General features: G+C 41.0%; 1 protein-coding gene across 3 annotated transcripts in view; it reads right to left on the bottom strand.

The window, feature by feature from the left end:
• Positions 1 to 323: 323 nt before the first annotated feature.
• Slc5a1 (solute carrier family 5 member 1) overlaps positions 324 to 14,730 on the bottom strand; it is a 64,392-nt gene continuing 49,985 nt past the window's right edge. Inside the window, exons 11-15 of one of the 3 annotated variants that reach the window (XM_027387226.2) lie at positions 13,934 to 14,084; positions 11,825 to 11,993; positions 6,961 to 7,176; positions 3,997 to 4,102; positions 324 to 1,346 (exon numbers count right to left, since the gene is read on the bottom strand). In XM_027387226.2, the coding sequence (XP_027243027.1) occupies positions 1,123 to 1,346; positions 3,997 to 4,102; positions 6,961 to 7,176; positions 11,825 to 11,993; positions 13,934 to 14,084 (866 nt within the window). In that variant the 3' untranslated portion in view covers positions 324 to 1,122. The remainder of the gene's footprint in view (positions 1,347 to 3,996; positions 4,103 to 6,960; positions 7,177 to 11,824; positions 11,994 to 13,933; positions 14,085 to 14,730) is intronic. The other 2 variants (XM_035452728.1, XM_035452729.1) reach the window with 2 other exon arrangements.

The following is a 14,730-nucleotide window of genomic DNA, read 5'->3' as shown; positions in this document are numbered from 1 at the left end:
CACTATTTACCTGTAATTTTTCAAAGTTGTTAGAATTTTAGTTAGTGTTTTTATTCTTATCAACACAAATACCCATTAACCAATGGGACTATACTACAACTTAATATAGTATCTGCATGGCACTTTCATGCATGTGTCTGCCACCCATTTTCAAAGTGTCTTCTCGATACCACAGGAAATCCTACAAGCACCAAGATTTTCCATCATTCACAGAGAAAAACTCACAGTTCAGACAAAATAATTTATTGCAATATATACAGTAAATCATGGGCAATGCCAAGAACTGGAGCTTAAACAATCTAGAATTTTTACACTGCCCTTTCCACCCACAAGTTTCAATCCCTTCCTTTTCTCCTCTCAACACTCACAACCTACCACAGAGCCCTCTGAGACAGCACTCTGCGCTGTGCTGGCCATGAGTAATTCCCACTTTCCATCTTCTCAGTCTAGCTGAAGGGGAATGAGACAACACCTCAAACAACTCTCTCCAGGTTTTCTTGCTTCTATAACAACATGCTCAAGACTGTCTGCACCCTCAACTGGTGTGAATCCCCCACTTCAAATAAATACTGTCCCCTTGAGACCACCAGCTTCTGTCCCTGTCCTCAGCTTCTGGGCATTCATCTACTTGTCAAATTGATTTTCTTTTTATTGAAAAAAATCTAGAGGTATGTGATGACAGGGGAAGAGATTTCTTAAAAAAAAAAAAAAAAGGAGGAGGAAGAAGATGAGAGAGGGTCAGATAGGACCATGACAGGAACCAGACTGCAATTTTAAAAAATAGTCTTGAAGGGTTATAAACAATAATTACAAGCTAGATGTACTGAGGCAGAGTAGCATCAGCCCACACGGGCTTCTGTGTCTGTTGGACTTCTCCTGGATCTGAGTCAATTTCTCTTCTAAAGCTCTAGTAGAGACTGATCAGTGTGCCACACTGGCCTCAGATGCAAAAATTCACAGCAACATAATTATTTTCCTCCAGCAAACCTATAATCACACATGTCTGTATTTTATCCAAATGGGTAAAATTACAACTCACCAATTTCCCCCTTACTACCACAGAATGGGTCTAGAGGGAAATAGCAAATCCAGACCTGCCAAGTCCACAACAGAAGGCAGGATTCAAGCAAAATAGGCATGGCAGAAGACAGCCACGGCCAGCAGGATGATGCCGTTAATGTTTACCACTGTCCGCCACAAAGGCTTCTCAGACGTGTCTGTCATCTTCAGTTTCATGGCTTCCTCCTCTTCCTTAGTCATCTTTGGTCCTTTGTCCTGGTCTAGCCCACAGAACATGTCATATGCCCTCCTGAAACATCCTTTCTCCTTTTGGGGAGCTTCTGTGTCTACAGAAAGACACAGAAATAATAATAATAAATAATAATAATAATAATAATAATAAATAATAATAATAAAAGGATTATTGGCTACAAGGTCTGAAGCAGTGGTTCTTCCTAATGCTGCAACCCATTAGTATATAGTTTGTCATGTTGTAGTGACCCCAAGACCATAAAATTATTTTCATGTTACTTCAAAACTGTACTTTTGCTATTGTTATGAACTGTAATGTAAATATCTGATATGCAGATGGTCTTAGGCATCCCCTGTGAAAGGGTCATTGACTCCCAAATGGGTCATGACCTACAGGTTGAGAACCATTGGGCTAAACTGACCAGAAAGAGTTTCCAGGGACGATGGAATACCACAGAACATTTACCATTCTATAGGAGTATCCCAGTTCTCTTGTTTTCAGGAATGGAAATTGAATACAATGTTCAAAGATTCAGACAGAGTTGAACTGGATTCTGTATTCTCATGATCAACTAGTCTTAGTTTTATCTCTTCCAGGACCAATAAAAATGTGCTTTGATTTGGAATAGTCAGATAAAATGATAGATTATGAGAGGAATATTCTAATAATAAGATGGGCAACTGACTTAGGGAGACTATAGTAAACCTACCTCTGAAATATGGAACCTGTATCCGTTTGCTACATCACTGGATGGCAATGAGGCTGGCCTGACTCAGAGGGGAACTGGCTGCACTTGCCTATTCTGAGGTTTCACAACAGACCCATCCAAAGGGTGAGGGTTACTATGAACATGTCCTGATGCAGAACAACAGCAGTCAATATTTTGGGGCTTAAAACATGCTGGTGCATGTTAACACTGCTAGATCAAACCATCCAACTGGTGCTGACACCCAAAGTGGATGCCCAGCAAGGGAACAGATTCCCTCCTTGGAGGTCAGTTGTGGCACTGGAGACAGACAGACATAGTTTCAAACACCAGCTCTGCCAGTCACCAGCTGTGAGCTCAACCCCACTCTATGTCTTATATTTATTTATTTATTTATTTATTTATTTATTTATTTATTTATTTTGTTTTTCAAGACAGAATTTCTTTGTGTAGCTTTGGTGCCTATCCTGGCACTCGCTCTGGAGACCAGGCTGGCCTCGAACCCACAGAGATCTGCCTGCCTCTGCCTCCCGAGTGCTGGGATTAAAGGCGTGCGCCACCAATGCCCGGCTCTATGTTTTATTTTTTAATGTGGTATTTTTGTTCTTTTTAAACATTTATTTAGTCTGTGTGTCTTTTACACCATGTATCTTGATCCCATTCATTTCTCCATCCCTCATATCCACCTTCTACCCCTGCGTACCTCCCAAGTAAAACAAAATTTAAGAGAAAAAAATGAAAAAAATAAATTATATTAAATTTAAAAAGGGAAAAAATAAAAATCTTTTCATGGAAGCTGCAATCTGATACAGTAACTCTTACTGTGAATCCCTTTGTCCATGTATCTTTACTTGCAAGTGTTCATTGAAAAGAGTCATTGGTCTGATTTGAGGCCTCTGGTTTCTACTGCACTGTCGATGCTGGGCCCTCACTAGGACTCTCTGGATATCCTGTTGTTGCCCTGTGTTGTGGAGATCCTGCAGCTTTGGTATCTGTGCGTCAGGTCCCTTTATGTGCTCCACTCTATGTTTTAATACACTGTCCAAAGACTGCTGATTGGTACATGCTGGTTTTTATAAACAGACTATTATGTTTTGTTGGGGTGGGGATTATGGATATGTGTTATCATTTTTTAGCTTTCTTACTTATTTAAAAGGAGTTTCAGTGACCAAGTTCATATGTGTATCAGAACTCTACAGTGAGTGATGAGGTCAAGTGGTCTCTAGGCACATAGTTAGACATTTAGTGGGTCTGCACCCAGAAGTCTATAATGTTTCTGATGCCAGATTCATAACTTGTTCTGCTTCATCTGGTGCTGTCCAGCAGGACTTAATGGAAATGGAAAGGATCTTCCATTTCAATACCAGACAAAGCATGGACTCGAGCGTTTCACTTCCCATATTTCTGCACGTCATACACACAAATTCCCATGTGTGCATCTCTTCCACATAGAGAGAAAAGGCTGCAACACTAAAGTTGAAGACAGACTTAATTTGAACGGTAAGCCTGAGGCTAGAGTGGGGTAGCTCAGAGATAGAGCACTCTCCTAGCAATGTGTTAAATCTAATTAAAGCCTTATCCAGAGAACTGAAAAAAAAATCACAAAGGATAAGTCTACGGGGCACTAAGCACTATCTTAAGCATCCAGAGAAACTGGATTTTCTAATCTAAAGTGGAAAGACATAGATGCCAAGAGCCTATGACCCATACTCCCAGTGTCATCAGAAATGAACATAGCTTTGAGTACCTCTTTGTCTCAGTCCATAGGATTTATCAGTAAGACCCAAATTCTCTCACCCCTGCCTATGCTCCAAATCAAGTACAAATTATTCTTCATTCACTGATTAGCTGAGCTCTACAAAATCTGAGGAGTGAGGCAGCTAAAAGAGTTTTTCCCTCACCTTCACCCATTTGGTGAACTTCCTCATGCTTATATGCCCCTGTCTTTCACCTTGCCCCTCCCCCAGTCCCCAGGAAGAGGCATCAGCATTGATGAAGGCATTTGCTAAAGACTTCAATAAATGGACTAGGAACAAACCTATCTCAATTGTATCGTTACGGTCCTCCCAGGTGTCCTCATCTCCAGCATCCAGGTCGATCCGCTCTTCTTTGCTGTTGCGTAAACTCCAACACAGACGGTACAGCTGTGGAGAAAGCAGAGCCAATCACCAGAAAGATCAAAATAGTGTCTTAGGCCAAGAATTTGAGGAAATAAAGAAGTATTCATCAAGAAAGGATAAGACTATGGCCTTACCATACCAAGAAAACATGGATCACTGTCCCATCATTATTATATATATATATATATATATATATATATATTATAGAGAGAGGCTAAGAGACTGTCTCAACTCATCCCTAAATGAGGCAGCTGTATCATCGCCCTCCAAGGCTCAGGGGGAATCACAGAAGAGAAGGCAGAAAGAATGTAAGAGACCAGATGGGGAGGAGTGCTGTGAACATGAGTGTGTGCTGGACATGACACATCATTGCACTCATGAACCTGCTACAGCAGTGAACTGCACAAAATAGGGCCTGTCACCATTTCCTCGTGCATTGGGGAAGGCACTCATGAGACCACACCCCACGCTGAGGGACTGTGGACAATTGAAGAATGCTGGAGAGGAAGTGTCATTTTCTCCAGGGGTTCAGCCAGTGATAAGTTCCCATGTTCTGGATGACTCCCCACTCATTCTCAAGCAAGCAGCCATAGTTAAACTCGGTGAGTCAAAAGATAAGATTCAAAGGAAGAGGGGGCTTGTCGGAAAGAAAAGTTTCAGGAGAGCCATGACAATCGCAATGGACAGTGTAAAAGACCAAAATTCAGTATAGTCATATGTGAAAGAAAGTATCAAAGAAGTAAGATAGTATTAATAGTAATAAAATAAAAAAATTAAAAACAAAAATTAAAGGCAAAGTGAAATAAAAATAAAACACATTTAAAAATACTGGGCCAGTGAGATAGCTCAGTGAATGATGGTACATACAGCCAAGTGTGAAGACTCAAGTTCAGTCATGGGGACCCACAACTGCCTCACACCGGTTATTCCTCTGTCCTCCATAAACCACCTCTGCTTGCAGATGCCCACATACACACTCTCACACATTCATAAAATACATACATAAAATGAAGTTTTAAAGTTTTTAAAATTGAAAATCTCATGAAAAGGGACTTCCCAAAATATAAATGTTTGTTGTGTGAATGAATTCACTTTTCTCCTGCTGAATAAATTTGTTTCTTTCAGCACCACTGCTAAGAAACAAGACTAGAAATCCTTTATCCAAGCACTGTAAGATCTTATTACTGAACACTGCCACATTATAGAAATTAAAACTATAAACATGAGCCATGTCAACACAGGGTAGAACAGCAGCAATTTTTACTGATACAGTGCAGAATGTGAGGTAGGAATTTGCAAAATCCTGTGGGAACCAACGCGATGCGTCCATCCTAATCATGCCTTTTGGAGAATGCCTGGCTTTCTCTACTTCACAAGGAAACTCAGAACTAAATATGTTTGAGGCTTCAGTCCTTGCAAAGACTGAGATACAGCCACGTGTTTGATACAATGTAAAGATCCCTACCACAGAGCCTGCAAAAGACAAACTGGTGAAGCTGCAGCTGTAAATGCCAATTCTGTTTTACCTTAAGGTTATCTCAGATCTTGATAGTCTTAACAGGTTAAAGGTGGCTTAGGGATTCCACAGGTGCTTGTATTTGTATGTGTTGGAGTATTCATACAACCCTTTTTCTTTCTTTCTTTCTTTCTTTCTTTCTTTCTTTCTTTCTTTCTTTTTGGTTTTTTGAGACAGGGTTTCTCTGTGTAGCTTTGGAGCCTATCCTGGCACTCGCTCTGGAGACCAGGCTGGCCTCGAACTCACAGAGATCCGTCTGCCTCTGCCTCCTGAGTGCTGGGATTAAAGGCATGGGCCACCAACGCAAGGCACAACCCTTTTTCTACAGATAAATGATATATTGTGTTCCTTATATAGCGCTGTTCCCTTGCAAACCTGGGAACAATAGCATGCTATATGTATTGGGTCCTCAGACTATTTTGATTATAATTAAATGGGCCCGTTATTGATTATCCTTCTTTGAACTGGTAAAACTATGAAAGGACTTTAATCTAATGGCAGCATACACAGCTAAAGAAGTGTTTTATGATTTCTAAAGGCTTGAAATGGGTGGTTTAAATATCTCCTCCTAAACAAATATTGGAATGTAATTGCCAGTATGACAATATCAAGAGTGGGGGTTTTCTTTAGGTAATCTTTGGAAGTAAGTATCCAGTAACCTCTTAATACCGATATCCTGGGAGAATCTTTCTGTTAAAAAAAAAAAGGATGAAGTTTGGTCTCCATTCTTTCTCCCTCTCTCTCATGCAGCTTGTCATGACACCGACTACCACGTTATTATGCTTCAAGAAACCCCTCACTATATGAAGCCCCTTAACCTTGGGCTTTCCAGCATCCACACGATGAGAGAAATAAACTTCTATTATCTATAATATTATAGATGCTACTTATAACATTAAAATATTATTTGTAATAGTATAAATGTTAATATATAATGTAATTATAAATGTTTATAATTTTATTTATAATCTACCTAGTCTGTGGCATTTGATTATATTAGCAGAAGACAGAATAAAACATACTGTTAAAAATGTCTCATTTAGAAAAAGTCAAAAAGCAAACCAAAGTTTGTTTCCGACTGGGTGATTTTTGTAATTAGGCATGTCCCTTGCTGGAACTTCCGGGCAATATGGTCATGGAACTTTCACAAGAAATACAACTTCTTATTTTGGACATGGACTTCTAATCTAGAGTATTATATTGCTTGTCAAGTAGCTGTCACTCAGGAAGCAGAGTCTATGGGACAGCCCCCAGAACTAATGATAAGGTGGGACTATTTCAGTCATGTAAAGTGTGAGCTGCTCAGCGGCATGCTGCAGCAAGGAGTGTGGAACAAGGGCAGAGAAAATGGCAAATGGATACTCACGTGCACATCTGGAATGGGCTTGGTGAGGAAGGAGATGGTCAAGATGGTGATAACAGAGATAAAAAAGAGGATGATGGCAAAGTACAAATAGTGGATCCCGCAGATGATCGTGGGACAGTTGCTGGGCTCCATGCAGCTCCCGGTTCCATAGGCAAACTCAGCAATCATACGGGAGATCCCAATCAAAAAGCCTAGAATCAATCCCCAGAAGGCTCCCTGCAAAAGAAAACCCTGGGTTAATTGTGCTGAAACAAGAAAGCAACTGGTGTTCTTATTGTCCTAAGTAATGGAAGACAGAGATGGAGAAACAAGGGAGAAAAGGCTCCTCTGGGACATCCGAGGCCAGGACACTGAAACTCAGATTCCGGCCAGAACTGTTAAGTAGCACTTTCCATAATATATATGTATATACATACGCGCATGTATATGTAACAACAGTTAATGAAAAAAGAGACCATACATTTCAAAGAGCAAGTAGGAGTATACTGGAGGGTTTTGAGGGAGGAAAGGAAGTGATTAATAATGTAATTATATTATAATCTCAAAAATAAGGCAAATAATAAGAATACACCTTCTTTAACTTTACCCCCCCCCCTTTTTTTGGTGTTTTGAGACAGGGTTTTGTTGTGTAACAGCCTTGGCTGTCCTGGAACTTGCTCTGTAGACCAGGCTGGTCTTGCACTCATAGAGATCCTCCTGCCTCTGTCTCCTGAGCGCTGGGATTAAAAGTGTGCACCACCACTGCCTGGCTTATCTCCCTTTGTATATGCCATGCCACTAAATTTAATCTGAGAATGAAATTTTACTATGTGATTGGCATTAAATTTGAATGGGGTTTGTGAATGAGAAATGTAAAAGACTTTTTAAAAAACTACAAATTGCTTTTTTGGAGACCTGTTTCCACTCTCCTTTCCCTTTTCTTCCCTCCCTCTTTCCTCCCATCCTCTTTCTTTATGTACCTGTTTTCTCTCTTTCTGGCCAGTTCTCACCTGGAGAAAATGCCTATGTCTGAGAGGGTCAGTGATAAACTATAACGTTATCAGTGTGATGGCCAAAAAGAGACTTCACGATGCTTTCAAGTGTTAAGCAGTCTCTTTGTTCTTTGTTTCAGGTGGCTATCTGAAACCACATAATTTATATTTCAAGAAATCATATTAGTTACTTTTCTATTACTGTAATGAGACAACTTATAAGACAACTTACTGTGACCAAGGCAACTTATAATACAAAGCCTTGTAATTTGGTGCTCACAGTTCCAGAGAGTCAGAGTCCATGACCATCATGGCAGGGGGATGGTAGCAGACAGGCAGGCAGGCATGGCACTGGGGCAGTAGGTGGGAACTTACATCTGATCCATAAGCACAGGGCAGAGAGAGAGACAGAGCCATTGGGGAATAGCATGGGCTTTTGAAACCTCAAAGCCCATCCCCAAAGACACACCTCCTCCAACAAGGTCACATCTTCTAATCCTTCCCAAAGAGTCCAACCAACTAAGGACCAAGCATTCAAATATATAATCTATGGGGCTCGTTCTCATTCAAACCACCACACACTAAATTGTCGGCTATTTAATAATGCCATCTATTCTTATCTCCCAGGATCTTTGTCTATGACATTTTCTCTGTCCAGATGAGTGTGGAGTCTTTTTTTCTGTTCTAGACTAAGTAGAATAAGTGATTCAGATCTAGGTGCGTGTGCCCCCTTTTCTGTGGAGATACCGCCCTATGAGCACTGATCCAATTGCTACTTCATCATTTATTCACTTCTCTAGCTCCCCAGATGAGCTTAGAGTTTGCGTGGAGAAGGAACCAAATGTTATTCACCTTCAGTTGGTAGTCCCTAGCTCACATCTGAAATCTGGAAGTTCCTTTTAAATGAATAAATGAAAATGAGAAAAAGAAAAAATAGATTTCCCATTATTCTGAAAACACTTTTCCTTTGAAATTTTTTTTGTGCTTTGAAAGATTTGTTTTATGTTTAATTATATGCATGGGGGTGTGTGGGCACATGGTTGCACGTGCCCGTGGAGACCCAAAACATCAGACTGGAGTCACAGTAGTTGTGAGCCACTGAATGTGGGAGCCAGGAACCAAACTCCAGTCCTCTGCAAAAGCAGTGCATGCTCTTACCACTGAGCCATTCCTCCAGCCCACAAAACAATCTTAGCTTTTGAAATTTTGGTGTGTGTGTGTGTGTGCGTGCGTGCGTGCGTGCATGTGTATGTGTGTGTAAGATTGTGCACACCACAGCATGCACATGAAGATAGAAGACAGTTTTGTGGAGTTGGTTCTCGCCTTCCACCTTGTTATGGGTCCTGGCATGGAGCTCGGATCATCAGGTATGGAAGCACTGTTACCCAATCAGCATCTCACTGGCCCATGTTCTTTATTTTACTAGAGAGAAATAGCAATGATGAGACTTTTTTCTTACTCTTTTTTCTCCTGCTCCCCTGCTCTCCTTCTTTCTCTTCTTCCTTTACCTCCTGGTTTTAAATCCTCCTCTCTGCAATTAACCTCTTCCCATTCCTTTATCCTTCGGATGCTCTTGACATGTCTGGAAGTCTTATTTCCCTCAAGACCTTGAGTGGTGCCTCACCAAATACAGTTCCCGTCCAATCTTAAGGACCCTTGCAACCTGTACTTGCTGTTCTCCAGACTACCCCAGGGCTGCTCGACCTTGGTGCTGTGTTAAACTGACATGAATAGACACTACACATGGTCTTAACCAAACTCCTAGAAAAGATTAGCCTTGGCTCTGTGGCATTTGGACTAGATGGTTCTTTGAAGTGCAGACATGCATTTTAAGATGTTTGGCTGATGCCTGAATGCTACTCACCAGATCTGTGTAAAGCATTCTAGACATTACTTAATGTCCTACTCGAAGTAAGGGAAGTTCTCTCTTATAACTGAGAACTGTGGAAATCTATGCCAATTTTTAGCTTTATTATTTGGAAGTGTTGGATTCAGTGACCTTGTGGGCTGCCACAAGAATAAGTAAGGCTTTTGGACACACTGTTTGAATTAGTATTTTAGAATCTCCAGTGAACTAGCCCTCTGATAATCTCTTCTAATCTTATCCCAGGATATAAACTTATCCAGAGTTACATATTTATAATGTACTAATCTGTAAAAATCAAATCCAAGTTTAATTCTGATATCTCTGGGTCTGTGCATCTATCTTGCATCCAGTGTGTGTCATCAGAAAATCTGGACTATCTCCCTCAAGGATTATAAGGAAGAGATGCATGTGTACAGATTTGTGCACCTCAAAACTGTGTACCTCAAAACTCCAGCAAGGTAATTCTTTTATTCATCTATTTCTGCCCTATTGGAAGAAAATTTAAAAACATGTCATCATTTGTTGGACACATGGGTAGGAGTCGCCCATTTCCAACTCTTCCCATGTGGGTGTATGGTTGAACAGCACATCCATCCATAGGTGTAATGATACCTATTTCTATTGTACTTTAAACTGGGTACCTCCTCCTGTTGACTCAGATTCACTAACCTGGACTTCAAAGGTGCTATTCCTGCCCTGTGTTTTCAACTGTGTCTTCCAGTCTTCATACACATGAATTTCATCTCAAGAGAGGTTAAACTCCTTACAAGCCCTCCCTTTCCTCTTTCATTTCCACATTGGCCAAGGTTGTGAGCTCCATCTTGAATTCCCTATTTCTTCTCTGACTTTGGATCCTTTCTGCCCTATGCCCTCTAAGGAGCCTTTCCTGAAAGTTTCGGTGTTTATTGACATGGGCCTTTCTGAATCCCTGCCTACTTACACTTTGTCCCATGTTTCATGGCTCATTTGTCATCTTTCTTACACAGTTTCACAGATGAACTTCTTGAGCACCAGGTCTTTGTCCTTCACTGGGCCCTGAAGAATTCTGACTAGAAAGGCAAATTCATTGTAGGTAACTTGTACTAGAACATCCTCTGGAGTTGTTTGCCCAAAGACTACAAACAAGACTTCCCAGTGCTCCACAGTCAGGTCAGAGTGGATGGATAGAAATAGTGCCACCACACTGGTGAGAAGCCCTATGGGTGCAAAGAGTGTCAAAAGTCTTATTGTGCACCAAAGAATCCATACAACAGATAAATTTTACTCAGTGAAAGTGGAAAGGCCTCCAATATGCTCTCCTGCCTTACTGTCCACAGAGACTTCAGAGTAGAGAACTCCGTTGTGTGCATAGGGATGGTGGGAAGCCTTCACTTGTAGCTCATATATACTCATTCATATAAAATTCATAGTGTGTAACAAGTATGGCAAACTTCACCATACACCAGTGAATCCATACTGGAGAGAAGCCCTATGAATGTGCAAAGTATCGTGGAGCCCTCATCTCTAGCTCATACCTCATGCAACACCACACAATTTTCCTTGTCAAAGATGGAGGGAGGGGAAGCTCTCTGGTCATAGTCAATGCCAACTTCCCCCCACTCCATAGGGGATACCCTTCTGTTCTACTTATTCCTCCTTTGGTAAACAAGGCCTATACCTTTTAAAGTTAGTTTTCTGGAAGACAATGTAAACATGAGCATTTCAGAGACTCAAAGAAAAAGAAAACTAAGTACCTAAACAGCAAAAAAAAATGATTGGATGGAAAAATGTACAATATTAATTGGAACCTTTTAGCAAGGAACAGGAGGGTCTGAGAGAGAGTGGATCTGATGCTAACTCCAGAGGGTTCATGCTAACTCTCAAGGGGCCTCGGGGGCCTTGAGGTGTGCCTAGCCAAACCTATAACTACATATCCACTCCTGTTTGAGATCTCTGGAATACAGAATCCTCACAGAGAATAAGCAAACCCCCAGAAGCAACTGCTGCAGCACATTGGCTTTTCTGGAGCTGCAAGAATGATACCTACTTGTTCATTGACTCTCTTGCAGAAAATACCAAGCATGAAGACGGCCCCAATGGGTGGCCCCAAGTAGCTGGTGATAGACTGGATATAATCAAAGAGCTGTCCACTTTGAGCAGACTGCACGATTGGCACCCAGGCAATGCTGACGCCAATCAGCACAAGGATGAACAACCTGAAATCAAAGCCCCACAATAGCATATCAGTGTTCTACACAAATAAATATATACTAATAATATATAAACACATATGCACATACCTATGTGTAGATGTCACCAGCAAATATATGTGCACATGCGTATTATACAAATATTACATATCTCATAGTGCCACAGTGAAGCAAAATTGAGCAAATCCATTCTGGAGGCTTTCTTCCTTATTCTGCCTACCCAAAAGTCATCTGTGTCTATGAATAGCTGTAACATATTTGGCTTTCAACCGACAGCTAGGCCCAGTGATCTAATGCACAAAAATCCCACTTTAAGAAGAGTAAAGTGTAGGTGCAGGTTACAGGCTCAGGAGCAAGGTAATCATGGGTTCAAGTTCTCATTGCTCTGCACAATATAAAACATGCTACTTAATCTCTCTCCAGCTGAAAACTGAGAACAACATCTCCCAAATAGGAGATTTAAATTTACATTTTTTAAAAAATTAAATTTAAAAATAAAATTGTTTTCTTCCCTTTTCTTGCTCTCTTTTTCTTTCTTTTTCCCTTTCTTTCTTTTGGTTTTTTGAGACAGGGTTTCTCTGTATAGCCCTGGCTTACCTATAACTTGCTCTGTAGAATAGGCTGCTCTCAAACTCTCAGAGATCTACCTGCCTCTGACTCCCAAGTACTTGGATCAAAGGTGGGCGTCACCAAACTTGGCTCTAAAATTATTTTTTAATTAAATAAAAACTTTAAAACATTATTTTCTTTTCCTTCTTTCTTATAAAGTCTTAACAAAGTTTAACATGTTAGCCAAGAAGAGAGCCTAAAGGAGCAGTCTAGTCAGGAAGTGACCGGGTCTTTCTAGCTCTCTTCTTGAATTTTACTTTTTGTTGTAAAACTGTGGGAGATTCTGCTACATGCTCTTATTTTTTGTGCACTTGGTTTATTTTTAAAGAAGACTAGAGTTTCCTTACCCCATGTGTACTTAAAGCAAATGAGTAGTGTTTTCACATAGGCCTTCCCATACCACCCACAATTTACCCAAACCCTACCTGTCATTGTTGACTCTATGATCTCCCTCCACAAAACCTTCCCCCACTACACTAAGACATGCCCATCTCTCCCTTTCTGGGTCCTGGATTGCTCTTACAAACCTTGAGATTGCTTCATGCTACTGTGAGCTTGTTCAGTGCTAAGGCAAACCCAAAGCCAGTAGTTACGGAATGTACAAAAAATGTGAGATTCAATACAATCATAGGACCAGGAGATCTAGAACTGTACAAGTCAACAATCTGGTTTTCCTTCCAGTAGGTACCCTCTAAGAAAAAAAACAAGTGAGGTCTCAGTGCTGCTCAGCAGAATGCAAATAGTAGATGGTCAGACACCCTTTTGTGGGGGTGGGTATCCTTATTTTCTCAAAAAACAAGGGGTGGGGATGCTGCTCAGTGGTAGAGCATTTGCCTAGTCCATGAAAAGTACCAAGTTCAATCCCAGCACCATTTAATAAAATATATGTGTGCATAGCTGGTGCTTATACTTCACGGAGTATACCGGGAGCCCTGAGGAAGAACTTAGTCATCCTCAGTCCTGGCTCTGCCCAGTCCAGGCCTAGTTAAGACTTCATTCTAGCAATGCTCATTGGTAGCCTAAGATAAAAAAGTTGGTTTCTTATGTTTCTTCCAGCTCCAGTGGGACACGGCTCAATTGTTTTCAATGTAAAATTAAATGCCAGGGCTGGAGTCTAGCTCTGTGGTACAGTACTTGCCCAGAATGTACAAAGCCCTGATTCAATCCCCCAGCACCACAAAAAAGTGCCAGTGAATGGTAAATATAACTGGCCACAGAGATAACTCTGATTATACCAAGTACCTGCCAATCTTGCCTAAGTGAACTATTGTGGGTAGAACTTTTTGTGATCTCTTAGCTCCCCTGATACATGGCAGAGGGGAGAAAGCTGCACTTACCTTCCTGCAATCATGAGCTCCCTCTCAGATGCTCTCTTCCGGATCTTGGTGTAGATGTCCATGGTAAAGAGCGTGCTGGCACTATTGAAGATGGAGGTCAAAGAGCTCATGAGTGAAGCCATCATCACTGACAACATCAGGCCTCGAAGTCCTGGAAGAGAACGAGGTTTTGAGTAACTCATCGGTCACCCTGATCTATTTCTTGTGCAGCAGTACCCGAGGTTTGTTTGCCTTTAGAAGCCATGCCTGTGTCCTCAAATTTCTCTCCAGAAACAATAGAGGTTTTAAGAAATGGACTGTAGCTTTACATTCTAAGACTACAACAGACAATGATTTAGAAACAAGACAAACATTAGACTTTTCAACTTGGTTGTGGTGGTGGTGGTGGTGGTGGTGAGTGTAGTGGTCATGACAGTGGCAAGTGTTTCCAACCAAGAGCACTTTCATAAGGACATTCTCCAAAAACATCCATGATACAGCAGAAGGATGTCTAAACTAGATTGAAAAGAGAATAAAAAAGACATCCATGAATGGGAGCCTAGAGAAATGTGAAAATCACATCTGGCAAAGCTATAGCATGAGTGTGATGGCTACTCTTGGTTGTCAGCTTGACTACACCTGGAATTAACTAAAACCCAAGCTTCTAGGTACACCTGTGAGGGATTTTTCTTAATTAAATCATTTGAAGTAGAAAGACCCACCTTTAATCCAGATCTTTTGAGGTGGGAAGATCCACCTTTAATCTGAGCCATACCTTCTGGTGGCAGCCTACATAAAGGACTTAGAAGAGGGAATCT

Source organism: Cricetulus griseus (genome assembly GCF_003668045.3).
Source record: "Cricetulus griseus strain 17A/GY chromosome 1 unlocalized genomic scaffold, alternate assembly CriGri-PICRH-1.0 chr1_1, whole genome shotgun sequence".
In the NCBI taxonomy this organism is placed as follows: Eukaryota; Metazoa; Chordata; class Mammalia; order Rodentia; family Cricetidae; genus Cricetulus; species Cricetulus griseus.
Note: the sequence above shows the minus strand (reverse complement) of the source record. Positions and strands in the feature narration are given on the sequence as shown.